Here is a 19177-nt window from a genome sequence, read left to right on the forward strand (position 1 = left end):
GGAAAAAAACACACTGCTCTTGAATATATGGCTTGTTATGTAGATATAGTAAAACATGATGGAGGTAGAATAAAAATCCAACTTATAACTGACTTGCAAATCATTCACATAGAGCATTTCAGCTCATCAAAACTGATTACTGGGCTCCTCCTTCTCAGATGGAGGGAATGAATCAACAGGTGATGGGCTATTATAAGCCATGCTTAAAAACATATTTCAGAATCACAAATAAATTGGAAGCTCACAAAGTAAGTAATTCTGATGTTTTCTTACTTTTCTAAGACATACAAAGGGCAAAAAAACCATGTCACAGGTATTTTTCCCATGTCTTCTCAACACTTGTTATCTTTTGGCTTTTCAATAATAGCCCTTATAACACTTGTGAAGTGATATCTCATTGTAATTTTTAATTTAGTTTTTATTTATTTCATTTTATTTTTTGTTTTATGGTGCTGAGGACTGAGCCCACAGCCTTGTACATGCAAGGCCAGCACTCTTCCACTGAGCTGTATCCTGGCTCCCTTATTTTATTTTTTTGTAAATGTATTTCATCTATTATTATTTATCTTATGCCTGGTGCTTATGTGCTCTACTACTTGAACCACACACGCCAGCCATTTCACTGATACTCTCATTTTTTGCCATGACTCACTTGAATCACTATTTATGCATCCTGGGTAACAGTGATACTAAATGGTGCTAAGCTCACCCCCCCCTCCAAAAAAAAATACAGGGAGACAAAACCCCTAACACCCATAAGTCAATGAATCCATAAATACTAAATAGTTGGATGCTCCACAGTTTATGGTTGAGTGAAAATCAAGTGAATTACAGAATAGTATACCATTTGTGTTCAGTTTTTAAAAATATATTGCTATGTTCTGCTTATGGGTGAATAAATATGAAATTAACTACACAGAAGATCTAAGTATGCTCTATAGGCACATCTCTTATTTTTGTGATTTTTTTCCAAACATTTTCAATTAACTAAATTAAGATATATGTCACCTTAGCTGTGATTCATAGAAGCAGTTGGCCTTATCAGACATGATTTTGCCTAAATGACTCACGATTATTTCATGCAGGGAAATATCCTGAGATACAGAATACAAGAATGTGCCAGTTCACATGGGAAGGCAAAGCAAAGCAGATTCTGTGTTAGGACCTGCTGTATATATGAAACTGGCCTGAAAGCCACACTTCTATCTTGGCCTCTCATCCTCCTAACAATAGAGATTATCTAGTCACAAACTAGAATCAGTGGGGGATTTTTCTAAAATATCAGTACTTGGAATACAGACTTATAGAAGTAGTATGTTTGAGGGTAGAGACTGGTTTTAACATGACTAAGCTGAGACTCATTACTGAAAAAACATGCATATATGCTCACAAACATTGAGACTTACCAATTAGGGCATAAATCTTGAAAGATACTCCAAAAATAACATCAGTTAGAAATACTTCTGAGAAAATAACATGGGAAAAGAAACACTTAATTGCTTGTGTCATGTAATCTAATAATTTACACTTTATATTTGGTTTATTTCAGGCCCGACTGACCAAGGAACATCGCTGGGGAAGTGCATTACTTTCCAGAAACCACTCCTTGGAAGAGGAATTTGAAAGGGCAAAGGCAGCAGTAGAGGTACTTTTAAAATGTGCTTTTCTTTTTCATATTTCTCATAGTGCCATTAAAAAATCAAACCAATAGGATACATATAAAATGAGTCTTATTTTACAGATATGAATCTGAAACATGATTATGATTGTCAAAATAGGACATGTTGCTAAAGAACCTTTGATTTCTCATCTGGAAAACAAATAGATGTCACCTCTTGTGCCAGTTCTATGACAGATTAGCAATGCCTGTGTGAGGTCCTAGGTCAGAAAGAACTCTGAGCCCTTGGTTCCATGGTGAACACCACTGTGTATTTGCTAAGTCTCAGTGAGATCAGAGTAATGTCTGAAATTTGATAATCTCCCTGCCTTTGGATATTATAATTCTCTAATTAGTTGAGAAAGGGGCATTGCTTGAATAGGCTAGCCAGTGGATAACCTGAGACATGATCTTTTTATCATTGTCTAAAACATTGTTGAGAAGAAAAGTGAAATACTGGATATGAATATTAAATATAAAAATATTCTAATGGGATTAGGGAGCAAGGCAGGAAGAGAAGCCAAAGAAACATCAGACATCATCTTTTGCTATTTTTTAATCCACTCTTCTGGCTGGAAGAGCAAAATGTATATCACAGATGTGAGCTGGGATGCTCATCGGAGCTTTGATTGCTATAGGAGCAGGATCTTTCCCAGAATTCAAGTATGAGCTTGATAGGACCTCCACTTCCAATACTGATGTGAAATCTAGAGAAATGAAGGCATCTTGGAATGTGCTACATTTCTGTGACATCTTAAGCTAGATTTCAGATGGTATGATGATACAAAGGCTCTTCTTCTGTAACTCTCAACTTGAGGTGCAATAAAAGCATATTCTCATCTTCATGTAAGGATTTATTTTATTCTGGGAAATAATTTGATATAATAATTCAGAAAGCCAAAAGCAGAATACTTTTCATCTCACCACATTAAAATCCACCCAAATTTCTTCTTTTAATTTCAACTTTTTCTAGTTAAAAAAGCAAATGAATATTTAATACTCCTAGTGTGATCTACTGATATAGTTGGTTGAGACCAGCTGAGTTCAATCAAGTTGTTCAAATGCATGGAGCCTGTAGCTTAATTTATCTTAAATGTTGATTTTCCAGACTTAAGAGCTAATTTAAATTTATCTTTTGAACTCCTACTGTGTGTAGCATACTGAATTAGCAATCAAATTATTATTCTAAAACATAGAATCTTAGGTCAAGGAAGACATTAGCATTTATCTAATACCATTTATAATGAGAAAGATAATGGATTTCTACTCAAAAAAACACAAAGCAACAATCAATAAGGAAAACATAACTTCCTGCCTATCAAGATAAATATTCTCAAAATCATTTTATCTTATTTTTGTAGAGCTTTTAGGTATTTTTCCTTTAAAATTCTTGACCAGTTCTTCCATACAATTCTTACATACAATTAGGAGCTATTCATTTCTTTCCTTGAGAACACATTCCAGTTTTGACTAATACTAATTATAAAGAGTTTCTTAATCATATTATGCTGCTGTTATCCTATCAAGAAGTTGATATTTTTGTTACCTTTGGAGCAAGTTGGAATTTGCTTAATCCTTTCTTTACATGATACCTACCTTAACAAAGTAGGATATGTCTTCTGGCTTTCCTTATCACTCCCAGGGCCTGAATTGTTCTATCAACTCATCCCTGATACTGTATGATAATAGTTCATCTCTAGACCTCCATCTCCATAGTCCTTTTCTGCCACAAAACCCAGGAAGCTGTTAAGTTATTTCAAAATATTACTTGCTTAAAAAATATTATTGACTTCCTCCATGCACTAGCTGACAAACTAGAAGGTAAAGATAAAGAAATGAGGAAGTTGAGCTGTGGAGCACTAGCCTTGAGAGCCCTTAATTCAAGCCCCAGGACCAGGACACACATACGAACACACTCATGTGTGAACACACACACATTGTCGATTTGCTAAGGGTAGGTGGCTCAGGTCTGTAATCTTAGCTAATTAGAAGGTTGAGATATGAAGATCATGATTCAAAGCCAGCCCAGTCCATGAGACTCTTATCTCCAATTAACTAACAATAAGACAGAATTGGAGGTGTGGCTCAAGTGATAGAGCAAGATAAAAAGTTAAAATATAGCACCCAGGCACTGAGTTCAAGTCCCTGTACCAGCACAAAAAATAAAGAAATAAGTCAGCCTTAGGGAGCTGTCTAACAATAGCATGGAACACAGGAAAAAACACTTCTTCCTCATATCATCTATTAGATGAAGAGCTTCAATTTCTAATGTACAATAAGTGAATTTATGCCTTCATGTGTAAAGTATAGTTATACAGAATTCCCAACAAATTAAAAAGTGTTTTTGTTTATTTTCCTTCTGGAAGCTTCCCAAAAGGAATGAGGAGAGTTAATGCCAACTACCAAGTGGGGTAGGAGAAAGAAGTATGTGAGTGTGAATCAGAAATGCAGAATTTAAACTATGGGTGGTCAGTCATGTCCAAGACACTTCATGCAAATGCAGGCCATTTACCCCAGAAAATTCTTACCTAGAAAAATCTAAATTCCCAGTAAAATACAAAGTAATATATATATATATATATATATGTATATATATATAGATGTATATATATATATATATATATATATCAGAGTCTTAGAAACATACATACCCATTGAAAACATTTAAGACTGTATAAAAAAGTTTATTTCAGCTGGAAGAAATCTATGTACTGTCAGTTTTATGATATAATCCCAATTTTGTAAAATAATAGCATAATGGCTAACATGTTGTATTCTAAGTATCTTTGCACAAGGTGGTTTCGATTTAACATGTCAACTTATAAGTACATTGTGTACTTTCTGTCTTGGATCATTGTCACCCCTTTCATCATTTTAATCTTCACAGACATCCTGGGAAGATGGCACTATTACTAGCCCCATTTTGCATGAGAAAAGTGAGGTTCCAAGAGACTGCAGCCAGATGTGTCATTTTTATAAACAATTCAGATGAATTGCAAAATGGCACTCTTAGCTGGTTACAGAGCCATAATTATGACCCAGGCTGCATAGGCTGTATTTTGAACCACTGCCCTCTATGAAAATAAAGCCTGGTCAGATCAGACTACTATGACAAAATACCTTAGACTGAGTAATTTCTAAAAGATAGGAATACTTTGCTCACAGTTCTGGGATCTGGGAAGCTCAAGATCAGATGCATTGTGTGGTGAGGACCAATCCCTCATAGAGGTGTCATCTTGCTGTGTCCTCACACAATGGGAGGAAAAAGGGCTTGGAGCAGGCTCATGTGGCAAGCACCTGCTCCATCAGGCCTTTCTGGCATGAGCAATAATCTTGACCTGATGACTCCATCCTCATGACCTCCCAGAGTCTCCCTCCTGATACCATCTCCTCAGAGGTTAGGTTTCAACCCAGGAACTTTGAGGAAACACATATTCAGGAGATAACAGAGTTTTGTGTCCAAATATGAACAGTAGATATTTTGGAGTGGCTGCATTGAAGTCATGTATTTTTAAAATAAGTTTTTTATTGTGAAAATATTGTACAGAGGGATTACAGTTACATGAGCAAGATAATGAGTACATTTCTTATCAAGCATTGTTGCCTCCTTTGTTTTTCCCCTACCATCCCTTCCCTCCCATCTCCACAACTACATCCCCCCTCCACCGCCACCTAAATTGTAAAGTTCTCATTGAAAAGGACATAGCTAGCAAAATCAATAGAAAGCCCATGGATTGGGAAAAGATCTTCATTAGCCATACAACGGACAAGGGTCTCATATCTAAAATACACCTGGAACTCAAAAAATTAAATCCCCCAACAACAAATCCTCAAAGAAACAACTGCCCAATAAATAAGTGGGCTAAAGACTGAATGAGAAACTTCTCTGAAGAGGAAATAAGAATGGCCAATATAAACATAAAGAAATGCTCAAACTCTCTAGCCATAAAAGAAATGCAAATCAAAACATTGAGATACCACCTCATCCCAGTTAGAATGGCTATAATCAAGAATTCTAATAATAACAGATGCTGGAGAGGATGTGGACAGAAGGGAACCTTACTTCATTGTTGGTGGGAGTGTAAACTTGTTCAACCACTTTGGAAAGTAGTATGGAGGTTCCGCAAAAGACTCCACAGAGAGCTCCCTATGACCCACCAATCCCACTTTGGGGCATTTACTCGAATGATCACAAACAAGACCACACTAAAGCTATCTGCACAACTATGTTGTGCATTATTTACCATAGCTAAGATATGGAACCAACCCAGATTCCCCTCAGTAGATGAATGGATCAAGAAAATGTGGTATATGTACACAATGGAATTCTATGCCTCCACCAGAAAGAATGACATTGACCCATTTGTTAGGAAATGGAAAGGCTTGGAAAAAATTATATTAAGTGAAGTAAGCCAGGCCCAAAGAAACATAGGAACCATGGTTTCCCTTATTTACAATAACTAGTATATGTCTGAGACAAGCAGGAAAGGTCAGATAAGATGGTGTTAAGTGAAATGAACCACAAGATAAGGACACAAGTGTTTTTTTCTTCCTTGATATTGTTTCTAATGTATTTATTTAGGTACCATGTGATTGTTTTTTGTTGCTTTGTATGTCCCTCCCCCATGGCATAACCCCTGTTTTCACTGTATTTGATGATGGTATAATTTGGAGAGTGAAAGGGAAAAAACAAATCGTTTAAATAGGGATACAGGTTCACCAATGAGAAGTACAAGACACTATGTCGAAGTCATTTATTTTGTTCTGGTCACTTATCTGTGTTCTCCAAATGTTCTGTCAGGATAATGTGTCATGTTGTGAATAAAGGTGATTGTTGTACATTATAGACACTAATGAGAGAGATAATATTGTTGGAAGAGTTAAAAATGTCTTAGTCTTCATTTCAGAACAAAGAATAACACTGCAGACTGCTTCATTCAAGGCAGTTCTAAATACCAATAAATGAAATAACAGGTGCCTGGAGCAAGGTGAATTTTTCAAACTATCCACCTTCTATTTCTGTATCATCTGATTGAAATGTTCCTTCTATTTCACTTTCTGTTACTTTTGTCATCATCGTCCACATGATCAGACACCTGGACCCCCTCTCTATCTACTGCTCTTCAAGCCCCTAACATCCAGTCCTTAACCTGAGCTCTCACACCTAATCCATTGCTCACTGTCCCATTTTCTGTGCTCTCTTGTAGTTGTTTACAGGATATACTAGACAATCCTATCCTAACATTCGGCATATTTTCTGTTTTACATGGTATGGACTCATTTTTTTGATCCAAGACAGGACTCAAACTCCATTCCTGAACCTTTTGCTCATTGGCTAGTGCTCAACCAACTGAGCTATACCTGCAACACCATGAACTATTTTACTTGTAACAATGCAATTCAACTAAATTTTTGCTCAAATGTCCTAAAATATAGCATTATTATGGGGGCAAAGATAGCTATTGCCATGGACGCATTTATTTCATATGGGAAATGACCTGAGAACCCATTAATATACAAAAACTGCCTGTTGAAAGTCACACTAAAGTGCTAGTTGTAATGAAGCCTCTTGTGAGTGAAGCTTTTTGCCTTTATTCCTCATATCTTATTGAAAAATATCACTGCAAATTCAGCTATGAGCCCAAAGTGTTTTATTTTTCAGAGAGCTAGATACTCCTATTTTGGGTTTCTTATAATAATAATAATAATAATTAATGCACTTCCTTGTCTAAAAGAAGGAGGCATTTCCTCTATGCTTCATCCTGTATTTCCTCCACAGCGTGTCAGCTACATTAGGAGACATAGAAATGAAGAATTGGGAAGAGCCCCAGTAGCTCAGGAAGGCCCAAAACTGCTTCTCAAAGCAGAGATCCCTAGAGACAACCACACTGCCACTGCAGAGGAGAGAGAAGGTCACCTGGGAGGTTAGCACACCTGCAGCTATATGCCAAAAATACATTCTGCGTCACTATTAGCAAGCAAGAAAAGCAGCCATGGACATCTGGCATTGTGGGTTTAGCTAGTTTGTCTGCCTTGCTGCCTCTACCTTTAGAATAAATTGTATTCATCAAATTCAACAGAGATGTTTTAGCTCCTCCTACAGTTCAGGTACAATACAGAGTATTAACAGTAGAAAAATGAGCAAGACCATCCCTACCCTTAAGGAGGAGTTAGGGTGAAGATTCAGATCTATCCAGACTGGGAAATCACTGAAGGACTGCTCATCATGTGGTGTAGTTATTTCCACCTCCCTCTCACAGACCACACTGCGACCTCCTAGGATGGGACCATGTCTCATCTTCCTTTATGTTCTTGGTACCTAGCAAAGAAACTGGTACAAAGCAGGGAAAATCAGTAAATCAGTGAAAAAAATAATCAATTTGCCCTTAGAACACACCAGTTTCACATACACATCTCTTCTCTAGGGTGATTACACTGTATTTTAAATTCTAACAGAAGGATGAAACCTTTGCCTCTGGAATCAAAGCCATGTTCCAGGTAGCTCACATATTATTTTAATGCTTGTTTTATGCATTTAAAGCAATGTTTTCATAGCTCCATTTTTACCCTATTGGAAGCAATTTTTAAAGGAACAATAAAATATGTAAATGAGGAAAACAAGATGTAAGCACAAAGGAAAACCCCATAGTTGGAAGCAAGAGCAGCATGTTCTTTTGAGTAATAACTTGTGCGTAATAAATTCTACCAAGACTATTAAATTCTAGACTTCTGAACACTTCTGGTTCCCCAGTTCTTGCCACTTTGGATGTTACCTGTGGAAATTTAAAATGGCCACTGATTATTTATAATTATAATTTATAATGGCCACTTCAAAATATGGATCTTTATTCTCCTCTAAGTGTGTGACACACTTGTAATGGTCTTTTAGCAATAAATAAAATGGAAGGTAGAAAGTATGAGTTCGAAGCTTCTGTCTTAAAATACTTTATATGGCCTCTGTCCACTCATTGTCAGAACACTCACCACAGGGAAACCTACCTTTTCTGTCATGTAGACCTTAGAAGCTTCTGCCATAACCGTCAAGAAACTCAGAGTCCTGCCCACAAAACAGGAGTGACCCTCCGGCACCTTGAGATGACTAACAGCCTCAGAACAGCGTAATCCAAGTTCAAAAACACCCCTGTCAGGGCCTTCCAGCTAGCTACTCCTGAATTCATGACCCTCAGAAACTGAGTGATATAGAAAATGTTTTACAACAGATAACAGTTACACCACTCTTTTCATCACAGTCCCCAGCCACATTCTGCTCCGTTTAATCCAAATCTCCTCCCCCAACACCTTCTAAAGCTGCAGAATGGAAAGAATACCCTATAGGACAACAGCAATGCTTTCATTCATTTTAGATTCCTTCATTCATCTCTAACTGGTCCTCCACTTGTCCTCTCTGATCCCTAAAAGAGTATTCACTAGTTCTGTGATGTTTTTCCCAAGGACATATTTAGTCTACCACCCTAGAATCTCTTTATGGACTTGCCTTTTCCTCCACACAGCTTCTTTTTTTTTTGGGGGGGGGGGGGGGGAAGGTCCAGTCGTGGGCCTGAACTCTGGGCCTGGGCTCTGTATCTCAGCTCTTCAGCTCAAGGCTAGCACTCCACCACTTGAGCCACAGCGCCACTTCTGGCTTTTTTCTTTTTGCTTATGTGGTGCTGAGGAATCGAACCCAGGGCCTCAAGCATGCAAGGCAAGCGCTCTACCACCGAGCCACCTTCCCAGCCCTCCACACAGCTTCTTGATTTCTCTGTATGACAAGTTTCACTGGAAACAACTTTCTAACTTTTTATTTCTGTGTCCTATTGCAAAAAAACACAGCCCCAAGATAACTTTTCTTTAGAGTAATGTTCCTACCAGTAGCATAGGCAGAATTACAGCAAATTGGCAATCATTGTTATAAGAACACAAGTGAGTTTGATAATAATTAATAATTCTTTTTTCTAAAAATATGCTATTGTCAAGTGCTGGTGGTTCATGCCTGCAATCCTAGCTGAGAGGCTAAGTTATGAGGCTCAAGTTCAAAACCAGCTGGGGCAGGAGTCTTTGAGACACTTCTCTCCAATTGCTCACCAAAAAAGAAAACAGAAACAAAAAACTGGAAGTAAAGCCATTGATCAAGTGGTAGAGTGCTAGCCTTGAGCAAAAAAAGTTCAAGGACACCACATACACACACACACACACACACACACACACACACACACACACACACACAGATGTCAAACACAGCAATGAATCCTCTGCCTTTTTTGTTCTATTCAGGCTCCCACACTGGGAGAAGAGTTCCTTTTACTCAATCACCTGACTCACATGCTGATCCCATGCAGCAAAACCCTCACAGACTCCCAAGAAATATTGTTTAGCCAGGAGCTCAGCATCCTACATACCAACCAAGGTAACACAGAAAATTTTAGATGTCATACATCCTAAATGACATTCCCAGTGGTCCCAAGGCTACCTTGAAAGCCCTGAATTTGTTCTGTGAAATGTCACCAGCTATCTTAGAGTTTGGGCCTCAGACCTGGGGTCCAGAGGGTCTACCCCTCCACAGATGAGAAGGAACTGAAATTCCTTGAAAGGAATTTCTTAAAGAAACAAATTGCTGATTATTAGCACATAGTACTGGGAAACATGTTGGCGCATTTTATTGGAGCTATTGATTGATGGAAATTCTAAATTCACATAATAATACTAGAAGGAGATACATTTTCTTTCCTTATATTAGACTTCTTTTAAAATTGTTTAGTTTATATAAAGCTTAACTTATTATTTGAAATATGCAGCATATGACAAGGGCAACCATCCTATGAGAGGGCTGAAGGCATGGAGACAGAGCAGGTAAGAAGCAGAAGGGCATTAAAAAATGCCTAAAGAATTTTAGTATCATATATGAGCCTCCACAAAGCAACTTGGAGATAAATTATATTTCCTATGAAAAGCTGAATTGAATGAGGAACATTGAAAGTAAACAGCTTAGGGATATCTTAATTACTTTATATTGAAAAAATTTTTAAAAATACATATATAACCTCAAGTTAAGTCCCCAAACCAGAATATCGTGGTTATTGGATATCTTACATCAAAAAGTCTGGGTACTCATAAAAAGGGATGAATTGTTTAACAATATATTTCCATATCCTACATGTCTCTGAAATAAATATGTAGATGCACACACACACACTTGACTATCTGACCGGACTATGGAAATAAAGTATATAAATCACACTAAACCTAAACCTAAATGCAAACGTTTGTTTTAGGTTCATGGAATAAGTAAAACTAACCTGAATGTATTTTCCATAACTAAATTCAGATGTGTTTCTGGATGGTAGTATGGGTTTATTGAACCCATTTATGAAACCACCAGGTGAGTAAAATATATAACTTGAAAAGGCTACATTTAAAATTAACTATTTCCTTGTCTGTGACTCATTTGGTCTTCTAATGACATTCTTTCTCAAATGAGGTGGACTTTTATACTGAAGCATTTGTCCTCTACCTGTGATACACAGACATTAACTTATGGAGGTCAGAGGTAAGAGACACTTCATAGAAATAAACTGTAGTTTTCAAACTAGCAAAGTGGCAATAATCGTAATAAGATCTTCAAAATTGGAATTATTTCCTTCATTGGCAAAATTTGATTTTATGAATCTAGCAGATCACAGTGTATAAAATAATAAAGACATTCAAAATAAAAGCTCTGTACAAAGGGGTTTTTCCATGGTAATATAGAGTTTTTTTAAAAAAAAGAAAATGTAAAAATAACAGAAAAGTAAACTAGGCTCTCTAGTGGGTGGGTACCAACAAGGGTAGAAAGGGCCAAAGAAGAGGGTGAAGGAAAGTGAATAAGTTAGAAATATTTTATATTTATGTATGAAAAATAGAACACTAGATTTGTCTTGAGAAGTGGGAAGAAGAGAAGAGGGAGTGAGAGTAATGAGGAAAGTATATTTGATTAGATACATTGTGTGCATGTATGGAAATGCCCCAATGGAAAACCCCTCAGACAACTAATGTATGTTAAACTTGTTTTTATAAGGTTAACAAAATATTAGCTCTATTTGCATCAAGTTTTCTAAACTGACTGAGAATGCTTCCATGTGCATACACCTACATATTCAAATACACACAGATTACTGTAAAGTTAGACAGACTCTCTCTCTCTCTGATTTGTCCCCAATAGAACCTAGATCATCATGGAGTTAGGTGACCATGTGAGCAGAAGCAAATGCAGCTTTTCCATACAACTTCCTCTATGGGAAAGCACTGATGCTCATACACACAAGCTGGCCTTTTACACTGGTTCTGCCTCATTATTCAGGCAGAACTTTACATCCTGAACCCATTTGGTTCTCAGGACAAATGCATTTGTTAGGGAAGGAAAGGCCTCATACTGTATGTCCCATGGAGGGAGGAGAATCAAAGGGAGAGCTGTGGCCCCAAATCCCCAAACACTGTCTGTACCTCTAGTTCCCTGGCTCCCCCAGAAAGCATGCTACTAGTATTACAAAAGGCAATCCTAACTTTTACATACATTAGTTATTGTAAAAAATTACTTTGAACCAGGTGCTGGTGACTCATACTTACAATCCTAGCTACTTCAGGTGGCTAAGCTTTGAGAGTTACATTTCAAAGCTTCTCTGGGCAGAAAATCTTGTGCGACTCTTGTCTCTAATCATCCAGCAAAATGCCACAGTGGAGCTGTGACTTGAGTGGTAGAGCACCAGGCTTGCATGCAAAAGCTAAGCAAGAGCATGAAGATGTGAGGTCAAGCAAAATTTGATTGGCACCAAAAAAAAACCCAAAACATATTTTGGCTACTACTTTAAGTACCATTCTCTCAAGTGGAAGGAAATACAAACGAATCAACTAGGATTAATAATCTCTAGGTGGTAAGATTTTTTTCTTTTCTTTTGATTTTTTAATTGAAGTAGTTGTAGGTGGTAAAACTTTTACTGGCAATTTTAATACTATTTAAAATTATCTACAAGATAGTGTATTAAAATTGTAAGATATGTTTTATATTAAACTTATTTTAATTAATATATAAACAAAAATTGCACATTAACGGTATAAGATGATATTTCAATACATGTGTATTTATGTGCTATTTAAGTCAGGCTAAAGAAATCCATGTCTTGAAACATTTATTCTTTTCTAATTTTTTTATTATTTTTAAGTGGTTGCACAATGGGGTTTCAATTCAGTATGTCAATTTATGAGCACAATGCATCTTCGTGAATGTCACCCCTTTTATTGTTCTCTTGTTATTTCTTTTTTTTGGGGGGGGGGGTCCAGTCGTGGGCCTGAACTCTGGGCCTGGGTGCTGTCCCTCAGTTCTTCAGCTCAAGACTAGCGCTCTACCACTTGAGCCACAGTGCCACTTCCAGCTTTTTTCTTTTTGCTTATGTAGTACTGAAGAATCGAACTCAGGACCTCAGGCATGCAAGGCAAGCGCTCTACCACTGAGCTACCTTCCCAGTCCCTCTTGTTATTTCCTTATGGTAAAAACCTTTGGAAATCCTTTCTTTCCACTTTTTGTTTGTTTGTTTCTGGTCCTGGGGCTGGCACTCAGAGTTTAGGCTCTTTCCCTGAGCTTCTCTGTGCCCAAGGCTAGCACTCTCCCACTTGAGCCACAGTGCAGCTTCTGGAATTTTCTATGTAGCTTCTTGGAGGTAAGAGTCTCATAACTTTCTTGCCCAGGCTGGCTTGGAATCATGATCCTCAGATCTTTAGCCACCAGAGTAGCTATGATTACAGGTGTGAGCCACCAATGCCTGGCTCTTTCAGTTTTTTGAAACACACAGCACATTGCTCTTATCTGCAGTGATCTATTGTTCAGAAAAAACACTAAAACTTCTTGCTATTAAATCTATCACTTAGTATTCATTGATCAGCATTTCCCTTTGCCTCCATGGCCACTGACCGACTCGTGTCTAGTCATCACCATTCAACTCTCAACTTCTATGAGAACAACTGTTTTTAGATTCCTCACATATCTGTGCCTATCTTATTTCATTTAATGTCCTCTAGTTAAATCTATCTTGTTACAAATAGCAGGATTTTATTCTCTTTTGAGGCTGATATCTATTCTTTTTGTATAGATACCATTCTTTTGTTTATCAATTCATGATGCATATTTAGGTTGTTTCTATCTGTTGACTATTACAAGTAGTTCTACAGTGAGTACCGGACTGCAAGTGCATCCTCAACACACTGGTTTCATCTCTGGATAAAGACTCAATAGTGGCATTGCTGAACCGCATGATAGTTCTAGTTTTAGGTTTTGAAGGAACTTTGGTACTCTCTTCACAATAGTTGAACTAATTTCCATTCTGAAGTGTACAAATGTTCTCTTTGCTCCATATTATCAACAAATAGTACTTGTTATCTTTTGTCCTTTTGATAAAATCCATTCTTAGTGATGAGGTGATATCTTTCTGTGCTTTTCATTAGAGATATTGTGCCATTTTTTCATGTCTCTCTTGCTCATTTGTAACTCTCCTTTTGAGAAGTGTCTGGACATTGACTTACTTTAATTGAGTTGTTAAAGGGTTACTAGTGTTTCTTATATATTCTAGAAATCATCTGCTTGTATAGATTATAAGTATTTTCCCATCCCATAAGATGTCTTTGCATTCTAATGATAGTTTCTTCTGCAGTGCAGAAGTTTGGTTCTTAGTTTAATGTGTTACAAATTATCTGCTTTTGTTTTTGTTTTCTGTGCTTTTCCAAATTAAAGTCCTTGTCCTTGCCAATTTCCTAAAACATTTTGCCTGTGTTCCTAGTAGATTCACAGTTTCAGGTATTTTGAGGTAATTTTTGTAACTGCTGCAAGATAGAGGTCTAGTTTCATTTTTCTTTTTTTTTTTTTTTTTTTTGGGGTCCAGTCGTGGGGCCTGAACTCTAGGCCTGGGCGCTGCCCCTCAGCTCTTCAGCTCAAGGCTAGAGCTCTACCACTTGAGCCACAGCACCACTTCCGGCTTTTTTCTTTTTGCTTATGTGGTGCTGAGGAATCGAACCCAGGGCCTCGAGCATGCAAGGCAAGCGCTCTACCACTGAGACACCTTCCCAGCCCCTAGTTTCATTTTTCTACTAGAGATATCCAGTTTTCTCAGCACTACTTATCGGACACAGTTCTTTTTTTATTGTGAAAATACCATACAGAGGGGTTAAAATTACATGGGCAAGGTAATGAGTGCATTTCTTATCAAGCATTGTTGTCTCCTTTTTTGTTTCCCCTTCCCATCCCTTCCCATCTTGCCCGCATCCCTCCTGTCCCCCCACCCTGCGCCAAAGTTGTAAAGTTCATTTTCAACATAACATCTTGTACACCTCATTGTTGCAATAGGTCCACCTGTATCCCTATTTAAACAATTTGTTTTTTCTATTCCCCTTCACAAATTATACCAATATCAAATACAGTGAAAACAGGGGTTATACCATGGGGGAGGGACATACAAAGCAACAAAGAAATATCTTATAAATATGTTAGAAACAATCGCATGAAAGAAAAAATCATTTGAATACATAACTTGGGGTTCGTTTCACTTACCATCACCTTATCTGACCTTTTTTGCTTGTCTCAGACATATACTAGTTATTGCAAATAAGGGAAACCATGGGTCTTATGTTTCTTTGGGTCTGGCTTACTTCACTCAATATAATTTTTTCCAAGTCTTTCCATTTCCTAACAAATAGGGCAATGTCATTCTTTCTGGTGGAGGCATAGAATTGCATTGTATATATATATATACCACATTTTCTTGATCCATTCATCTACTGAGGGGAATCTGGGTTGGTTCCATATCTTAGCTATAGTAAATAATGCTGCAATAAACATAGTTGTGCTGGTAGCTTTAGTATGGTCTTGTGTGTGGTCATTGGGGTAAATGCCCAAAAGTGGGATTTCTGGGTCCATAGGAGAGCTCTATGTGGAGTCTTTTGAGGATCCTCCATATTACTTTCCAAAGTAGTTGAACATGTTTACACTCCCACCAACAATGCAGTAAGGTTCCCTTCTGTTCACATCCCCTCCAGCATCTGTTGTTATTAGAATTATTGATTACAGCCATTCTAACTGGGATGAGGTGGTATCTCAATGTTGTTTTGATTTACATTTCCTTTATGGCTATAGGAGGTTGAGCATTTCTTCATGTGTCTACTGGCCATCCTTCTTTCCTCTTCAGAGAAGTTTCTCTTTAAGTCTTTAGCCCACTTATTTACTGAGCAGTTGTTTCTTTGAGGATTTGTTGTTGGGGGATTTAATTTTTTGAGTTCCAGGTGTATTTTAGATATGAGACCCTTGTCCGTTGTATGGCTACTGAAGATCTTTTCCCAGTCCGTGGGCTTTCTATTGATCTTGCAAGCTATGTCCTTTGTCAGGCAGAAGCTCTGCAATTTCATGCAATCCCATTTGTCCAACCTTTCTTTGATTTATTGTGTTTCTGGATCTCTTTTAAGAAAATTTAGGCCTGTGCCAAGGAGACCTAGGGTTTCTCCTATTCCATCCTGTAATGTTTTCAGAGTGTCTGGTTTGACTCCCAGGTCTTTGATCCATTTGGAATTGATTCTGGTGCAGGGTGATATATAAGGATCTAGCTTTAGTTTTCTACAAGTGATTAACCAATTTTGCCAGCACCATTTACTGAAGAGGCTGTCTTTCTTCTATTCTATTTTTTTAGTTCCCTTATCAAAGATTAGATGGCTATAGGTCTGTGGGTTCATTTCTGGGTTTTCAGTTCTATTCCATTGGTCCTGAACTTTGTTCTTGTGCCAGTACCAAGCTGTTTTGATTACTATGGCTTTGTAGTAGAGTTTGAAATTTGCTATTGATATTCCTCCAGCACTGTTCTTTCTGTTAAGGATTGTTTTGCTATTCGGGGTCTTTTATTGTTCCATATGAATTTTTGGGTTGCCTCTTCTATTTCATTAAAGAGTGAGGTTGGAATATTGATAGGTATAGCATTGAATTTGTATATAGCTTTGGGAAGTATTGCCATTTTCACACTGTTGATCCTTCCAATCCAGGAGCATGGGAGGTTTTTCGAGTTTCTAAGTGTCCTGTTTTGATTTCCTTTTTCAGGTTTTTAAAGTTTTCATCATAGAGGTCCTTCACTTCTTTGGTTAAGTTAATTCGTAGGTATTTTATTTTTTGTGGGGCTATTACAAATGGAGTGCTTTCCTGATTTCAGCCACGCTTTTCTCATTGTTGGCATACAGAAAAGCCATTGATTTTTGAGGGTTAATTTTATACCCTTCTACTTTGCCAAAGTTTTGAATCAACTTGAGTCATTTGGGAGTGGAGTCCATGGGATTCTTTAAATACAAGTTCATGGCATCTGCAAAAGGGAGAGTTTTCCTTCATCTTTCCCTATTTGGATCCCCTTTATGTTTGCATCTTGTCTTATTGCTGTAGCTAGGCATTCTAACACTAAACTGAAGAGAAGTGGAGAGAGTGGACATCCTTGTCTCATTCCTGATGAACACAGTTCTTTATCCAGTGCATTTCCTTCATGCTTTTTTTGAAAACTCACTTGACCATGGTTGCCTGGGTTTCTAAGCTCTCCAATACTATTTCATTTGTCCAAATGCCATTGGCCTATTTATTCCCAAATCATGCTGTTTTGATTGCTAAAACTTTGTAGTATTTATTTCTTAAATCATTCCTCCTATATCAGGCTCGGGAGATGTAGGTTCTTGTTCTCTACCACTCAAGGTCACAGTAGCTTAGGAGTCCCTTTCCCTGTCTGGTCCTCAGTTTCTCATCTATAACATGTTACCATTTGATTATATTCCCATTACCCTAATTTGGCCCTTATTGGAAGTGTTAGAGGATGCTTCCAAAATTCCCAATGCCCAAGTCTCACAACTAGGGTTTGTGATTTAGTTGATTATTATTGTTGCCGTTGTGGTGATGATGATGATGATGATGATGATGATGATGATGATGATGATGTAGTTGTACATGTACTTGTATTTAAGTACTAGTACTCTTGGAAATAAAGTACTCTTGTACTTAAGTACAAGTACATGTACTTGGTCTTAACCATTCCTACCCTTTAAATTTTTGAAAAGATCTCCAGGTGATTTCTTGTCTATACCAATTTGGAAATCTCTGAATGCTTCTCCTGCCATGTTAGTCTCTGAGTCTATAAGTTTGCACTTTTCCTTTTGCCTACAGCCATCCCTAATATTAGTTCTATCTTTAGCAATTGTGAAAAAATTAGATTACCTAGATTACGTATGTCAGTGTCTTGCAATCGTTTCAATCAGAATGTTTCTTTTTAAAAAAAACATTCTAAATTTTAAGACATAATGGAATAAGAAAACATATAGCTGTGACTGGATCCTGCATGAATTTGTATTACCAGCTTCAGTCCTTTTTCACTGCTAACTAAATTCTTGCATTATCTATGATTTACTAATAAGGCTTTGCCTTTCTAAAATAAATCTTTTAATTTTCTAAGGCTCCATTGTAAGGGAAATGCAGTGTCTCACTAGTATATTGTGCAGAATCTGTTTTCCATTTCTGCCCAAATCATTCCTAATTTTCATGTTCTTAAGGACAGTGGGTTTTTGAGTCTTTAAAATCTTTGTTACTTTGAGTCAGGTGTTGGTTTGTCATGCCTGTAATTCTCTTTTAAAAAAGTAATTACCAAAAAACCATGCTACAAGACAATTTCTGGGTAGTACTCAAGATCTGTGGTGCTTACAAAATATCTTTTTTTTATTTTTATTCTTTTTTAATTTAATTTTATTTTTTTGTGAACATACTGTACAGAGGGGTTACAATTACATGGGCAGGATAATGCGTACATTTCTTTTCAAGCATTGCAGCCTCCTCCTTTGATTTCTTTTCAAGCATTGCAGCCTCCTTCTTTGTTTACCCTTCACATCCCTTCCCTACCTCCCCCCTACTCCCCCACCACCCAATCCTCCTCCCTCTCCCCCCACCCCCCCGCACCAACGTTGTAAAGCTCGTTTTGGACATGACCTTGTACTTCTCATTGTTGCAACAGGTCCACCTGTATCCTTAAACGACTTGTTTTTCCCCATCTCCTCCACAAGTTATACTGACATCAAATATAGTGAAAGCAGGGGTTATACTGTGGGGGAGGGACATACAAAGCAACAAAGAGATAATCTTATAAATGCGTTAGAAACAAATGCATGAAATAAAAAAGCATTAAAATACATATCTAAGGGTTCGTTTTCCTAACATCACATTATCTGACCTTTTCCGCTTGACTCGTACATATACTAGATGTTGCAAATAAGGGAAACCATGGGACCTATGATTCTTTGGGCCTGGCTAATAAGTACATTTTCTTTTTTTTTTTTTTTTTTGTCGGTCGTGGGGTTTGAATTCTGGGCCTGGGCGCTGTCCCTCAGCTCTTTCAGCTCAAGGTGAGCACTCTACCACTTAAGCCACAGAGCCACTTCCAAAATATCTTTACCATACTGAAAAATGTGCCTTTGTGCCTTTTACAATTTTATCAAGATTCA

The 19177-nt window shown here is 37.4% G+C and overlaps 1 protein-coding gene across 1 annotated transcript in view; it reads left to right on the forward strand.

Moving 5' to 3' along the window:
- Pex5l (peroxisomal biogenesis factor 5 like) overlaps window positions 1-19177 on the forward strand; it is a 233552-nt gene that overhangs the window by 169316 nt on the left and 45059 nt on the right. The window contains exon 8 of the mRNA XM_042669817.1: window positions 1550-1645. Within this exon, the coding sequence (XP_042525751.1) occupies window positions 1550-1645 (96 nt within the window). The remainder of the gene's footprint in view (window positions 1-1549; window positions 1646-19177) is intronic.

This window comes from Dipodomys spectabilis, unplaced genomic scaffold (genome assembly GCF_019054845.1).
Source record: "Dipodomys spectabilis isolate Male_0828 unplaced genomic scaffold, ASM1905484v1 ptg000506l, whole genome shotgun sequence".
NCBI classification, from domain to species: domain Eukaryota; kingdom Metazoa; phylum Chordata; class Mammalia; order Rodentia; family Heteromyidae; genus Dipodomys; species Dipodomys spectabilis.